The sequence below is a fragment of the Sorghum bicolor genome, chromosome 10 (genome assembly GCF_000003195.3).
Source record: "Sorghum bicolor cultivar BTx623 chromosome 10, Sorghum_bicolor_NCBIv3, whole genome shotgun sequence".
NCBI classification, from domain to species: Eukaryota; Viridiplantae; Streptophyta; class Magnoliopsida; order Poales; family Poaceae; genus Sorghum; species Sorghum bicolor.
The window spans coordinates 57,117,470-57,123,333 of NC_012879.2; the positions used below are offsets into that span (position 1 = coordinate 57,117,470).

The 5,864-nt window shown below is 51.7% G+C and overlaps 1 protein-coding gene across 1 annotated transcript; it reads right to left on the reverse strand.

The window, feature by feature from the left end:
• Window positions 227-2,572, reverse strand: LOC8083205 (patatin-like protein 3). Its single transcript, XM_002438803.2, has 2 exons — window positions 1,264-2,572; window positions 227-1,139 (listed from the first exon to the last, which is right to left on the reverse strand). Exons 1-2 carry the CDS (start codon window positions 2,332-2,334, stop codon window positions 795-797), a joined length of 1,416 nt encoding a protein of 471 aa, XP_002438848.1. The 5' UTR covers window positions 2,335-2,572; the 3' UTR covers window positions 227-794.

A 5,864-nucleotide genomic window follows, 5' to 3' on the forward strand; every position in this document is an offset into this window, starting at 1 on the left:
CACTGTAGCACTTTCGTTTTTATTTGACAAACATTGTCCAATCATAGAGTAACTAGACTTAAAAAATTCATCTCGTGATTTACAGACAAACTGTGTAATTAGTTTTTATTTTGATCTATATTTAATACTTCATGCATGTGCCGTAAGATTCGATACGATGGAAAATCTTATAAGTTTTGGGTGCATCTAAACAAGGCCTCAGTCCACGACGTGAAAACAAGAGAGAAAATACTAGTACACTCCATTATCTTCAGAATGTTCAGGAGCAATGCCAGGTGACACTGAAGAATCGCATCGCAGGACAAAGAAATAAGTGCTGAGCTGTGATCAGTAAACGCCACACCGACACAGTAGCATCATCATCATCACATTGCATTGCAATCCAAGCTCCGGGCACTCTACTACGTAGTAAGTACGCACGTACGTACATACACTGCGTTTGCAGCACACGCACACCGGCACACGTACAGGCACGCACATCTCCTTCTTCCTAGCAGCTACGTACGTACACAAATCATCTCTGGCGCCTTCGCCGCTCGACGGCCCTCCTCGATCTTTCTTCCCGGCCGCTGCCGGCGGGTCCGGCTCGGCGGCGGCCGTGACCGGGAGGCGGAGCGCGCAGGCGGCGCCGGCAGGCAATCAAAACCCCGAGCACCGGCGCCGGCGCCGCGCTAAACTAGAAGAAACCCAACGAGCCAATAAATAGAAACAAAAACAAAGTGAAAAGGAAAACAAGGCCACGCTAGTTATCGGTCGGTCGGTCGCTCATCTCGTCGTGCCAGCACCCAGCAGTCTCAGGGCGACTCCGACGAGGAGTTGGTGGAGACGGTGATGAGCGTGGACGCGGACGACGACGACGTCCGCGGCGTCGCGGAGGCCTTCACCAGCACGACCGGCGTCTTGCTCTCCAGCCGCCGGTGGTGCTCCTGGACCAGCTGCTCCGCCACGGCGTCCAGACGCTCCCCGTTGGTCTGTGCCATCAGCTTCTTGCCGCGGAACAGCACTGACTCCACGCCCCGCTCCGCCAGCGCCGCCGCCTCCGCCGTCTCGCCGGCGGCGGGCGCAATGCCGTTGCCCTGGATGCGCACGTAGTTGGTCGCCCTGCTCTCCCCGAACGCCATCGACACGGCCTGGTCAACCTGCAAAGCAAACCGCCAGCGCACTGACCGTCAGTCCTGTCCGTCCGTTCGTTCCAAACTGCTACCCTGTTCTGTTCGTGTTCGGGAAATGGTGCCGGTCATCCAGGCAGGCAGCCTCGCTCACCATGTCGGCCTGGCAGGCTCCGGCGATGCGAAGGAGGCTGGAGGAGGAGGGGCGGCCCAGCGAGGCGGCGGCGCTCCCGCCGAGGGACAGCACCACGAGGTCGGCCGCGCCGGCGGCGAAGGGGAACTCGCGCTTGTTGTGGAGCACGTGCGTGAGCGCCACGGCCGTCGGGTTGGCCACAGCGGCGGAGGCTCCACCCGCGCCGGCGCCCGCGGCCCCCGCCGCGGCGCGCAGCCTGGTGCGCCCGTCCAGCGACGCCACCTCGGCGGGGCCCACGCCGCAGGCGGCCGCGCACACCTGCCACAGCGGGAAGTCGAACGCGTCGGCCTCCACGGCGTCGGCGCGGGAGAACACGAACGGCGCCGCGCTCGCCATGTCGTAGCACGGGATCAGCAGCGGCTTCGCGGCGTCGCGCACCGTCAGGTCGCCGAACACCTTCCGGAACGCGGCCTCGGGGCGGGGCCGACGGAACGACGACATCAGTCCCCCGCCGCCACGGCTGGACAGGACCTTGCGGTTCTTGGCCACGAACTCGCGCGCCGCCTCGGCGGGCATCCGGCACGCGAACATCGCCGCCGCGAGGAACCCGCCTGCGCCGGAGCCGGCGGCGAGGTCGAAGAAGTCCGCGACGCGCGCGGCGGGGTTGCCGGAGAGCTCCTGCAGGCGGCGCTCGAGGCGGACCAGCGCGGCGGCGGCGAGCGCGCCGCCGTCGGCGCCCCCGTCGATGGAGAGCACGCGGACGCGGCCCGCGGAGGACGGGACGCCCTCCAGCGGCGACAACGCGCCGAACAGGAAGTTGGACTCGAGGATGGAGAATATCTCCTGGCTCAGGCGGTCGGAGCCGCCGCCGTTGTACGACGCCACCGCCGGCGGTGACGGCAGCTGATGATCGAGCAGTGCGAGCGAGGCGGTGGCCATTGCGTCTGCGTGCGTGCGCGACGTCGTCGGCTTCTTGTTTGCTCTTCTGGCGTCTGGCTCTGGCGTGTCGGCACCTGGAGCTGGATTGGATTTGATGATTGGGAAGGCAGGTGAGTGAGGCTGAGGTGAGTGTGGAGTGCGAGTGTGCGGCATCGTCTTCCCGGCAGAATTTATACTGGAGCCGCGCACACTAGCTTCCCGCCACGGCGCATGCTAGTGGCTCGTGCCCATTCACGCTGCTGGAGCCGCGTGTCCTTTTCTGTCCTCGCTTCACCTCACTGAATGCTTCGGTTATTCAGTTGGTGCTCTGTTTTCATTTTTCCCATCTTCCTTTTTTTTCATCGCTTCATGATTGACGAAGGCCCCTCTACCCTTTCTTTTTACAACAAGGTAAACGAAGCATATTCAAGAGTACCAAAACACTCTCCTCCGATTGAAAAAAGAAACATCTCCAATAACTTCTAACTCTATCTCCAATTTTTTTTTGCGAAAAAAACAACCCCCACGTGCTGAATAGACGTGTCAGTCTAGAGGTGAAAGGATTTGAGAAGAGTAAAAGTAAGACATGGTTCCTAATACAAATATACAATACAAGAGAAAAAATATATAAAGGAGGATCCGTGATTTAGAATAGTTCGGGATTCATAATTTAAAGTTGTTTTCCATATTTTAGAACCAACAAATTAATATGCTTCCAACTTTTCTAGCCACTTTTAGAACTCATTGATCTACTAACTAGTTTTTTTAGAAACTATTAGGATGCTCTTAACTAATGTCATATCTCAGAATTAGTGAATGCAATATTAAACAGTAATCCAAGGAACAGAATTTTGATTCAACACTACTGGGCCTTCCTCACCTAGAAATTTTTCACTCACCCCCACCTGAAGCCTAGTACAAAAACGAAATGCCTCTCTCATTCATTTGGTTGCTATTTGTAGACGTGTTCTTGTTTTATTGCATTCGGGGCTGAAGCTACACTGTAGATAGGGGGTGGAAGTGCACCCTCCCAAAATACATAAAAATTATAATTTAGGTTAATTTTCATCATACATGCACCCTAGGACACATGTCTATATGCAAGTACCAGTGCACTCTTCTCTAAATTGATGTAGCACGTTTCATGGTGCTTCATTAGCTTGTACAGTACTATTCTGGTCATCTCCGAGCGGATCAGCCAGTCGTAGGCGGCCACTCCGGCCGTGGTGTCCACAATCCTTCGTCTCCTCCTTCCCCTCCACACTTTGATTTTATTTCCTCCGATTATTAATATATTGGTAATTTCTAGGCATTGGGAATTCAGGGTTATTTTGTTGCCTAAATACTAGAATAATAGATGTTTCTTCAAGAAGCTGAATCCCTGCCAAAATGGGCAATTTCATCAGTACATTAAACCAGCGATATCTTTTGAAATTATATTTCGAGTCGAAGTAATAGCCCCGTTGGCGGACTCGGGGGGGGGGGGGGGGGGGGGGCTGGGGTGGCTGCAGCCCCCGTCTTGGACTCAAAATTTTTTTAATAGATTTTATTTTTAGCAAAAGACTCTATGTATTTGGTATTTTTCTATGTTTATTTTATGAATCTTTGTTTTTGAGCACTTTGAATTAATATTAAATTATTAATCTTAGCTATATCTATTAGTGTACTGGATTGAACGAGCAAAAACAAAAATTTAGCTATGTTATTTAGCTCCCCTCTTGGTCCGTTTCTGGGTCCGCCGCTGAATAGCCGTATATATATTGTTTCAAGCTGTAAGAATATAAAGAATCTGCCCTTGTTACCATTCTCTGATCTAGCTATCCGACATGAAAGTGTGGAGCAAAAATGTGGGGTGCGTGCGGCTCAATGCTAGCCACTCCACTATATCAGTATGGACAACCTGAAAATGTGCAAATTACATGCATGGTCCTAGTCTGGTTGTTAGCCCGAATAATCCGGGGCGAAGGAATGGGCAATATGCATATATGGGACCACGCATACATACCCTGGGGCATCTCCTTTTTTTGTTTATGCAGGGGCAATGCAAATTCTTCACCCGTGGGCTAGCTCTTACTCAATGAGGATGATTAGCGAGAAACTTTGAGGACAAGAAAGTGCGGGCGGACCTTTTTCTTGCCTGATCGATCCTTCCCCATTAATTCCATCGATCGTCTCTAGCTCCCATATCATATCAAAACGAGCTGCATAGCCCAAAAATGCAGCTTGTGATCTACACACATCCGTACGTGTCCTAGCTGATGATCGAGTTAATAATAAAGAAGACATCAGGCATTATATTGTCGATAGAGGAGCGAGCATCATTCTAGGCTTGTTTCGTTCGCGACCTCAATGCAAAGCAAAGTGTAGCGCCCAATAATGATCGATTCCCCTCCGTCTCTCTCTCTATATCTCTGCCTCTCCTGGCTGAGAGTAGCTTAGCTTAGCTTAGCATTATTAGCTCACTCACTCACTCGATGATCACTAGCTGAGCTGAGCTACCGACCACGCAATCCCCGTCCTGTACTCCTAGCCTGCCCAAATGCATGCATGATTATTGCTTCATATATTTCCGGCCCCGCTCCATTTCTCGTCTCATCTTGAGCTTTACTCAACCTTATTAGTAACCACCAACTGCTACTGGTGTACTAGCTAGCATAGCAGAGCTATTGCCAGCAGCTGCTGCATGCATGCCGCCGGCGCCATGGACGGACGCGACGTCGACGACTTGGCTATAGCTAGCTACATGATCGATTCGGTGCGGTGCGGTGCGGTGATGGTGCGGCGGTGCCCGCCCGCCCAATCATTTGCTCTCGGCACGGAGACGGAAAAAACCCCACCCGCAAACCGATCGATCGAGTGGATGGGTGCATGCATGGATCATTAGGATTAGGATTATTATGGGGTAGGTGCCGGTGCCGGCAACCGGAATGCAAGCAAGCAAGGTTTGTGTCTGTGTGTGTGCGCGCGCGCGCCTCTAGTCCTAGCTAGCCCTAGTACATTGCAATAGTTTTCTAATAGTAAAATATTCCACCAAGTGCTCTGAAATCATGTCATGGACGATATATGGCGCTTAATTGTTTCCTTGACGACGAACGTATCCGTGATCATTGCAACTCTTGTTGCTTATTGCTTGTGATGTGTGATTTGTTGTATGCACGCGTTGGTCGATATGATCTTTTGCATGGTTCTTGATTGGGAGGGTACGGTGTTTGGTTTATGTTGGGAGCGAGCGAGAGATAATAATGGATGGAAAATATAAATAAATAAAGGGGATTAAAGCAGCAAGGACGGACGGACGGACCCGACGCAAATCAAAAGGTGTCCCTTGATTGTAAGGTAGGCACAAGGCAAGGCCCCATTTTTTTTTTAAAAAAAAAAAGGGGAACATGATGCTAACCCTCTTTGTTTAATTTAGTTTATTCGTGGTGCTGTTCTGCTTTTGGCCGGGCTAGCTTACTCCACGACAAGGTCTTGCATATATCCGATCCTACCCTGCTTGTCCACCACACCCAGTTGGAGAATGAGAGGATTTTAATGTGTTATTATAGTAGTAGTATAGTATACCATGCTAATCTAGTAATCTGGATTCTGAAGCAACTTTAAGCACACCAAAGGACTGATGAGGAGTTGAGGACCTACCTATAACAAGGGCTTAGTTCCTCCCACTAGCTTTTTTCCTTATTACCACTCCAATGTCTGTCTGT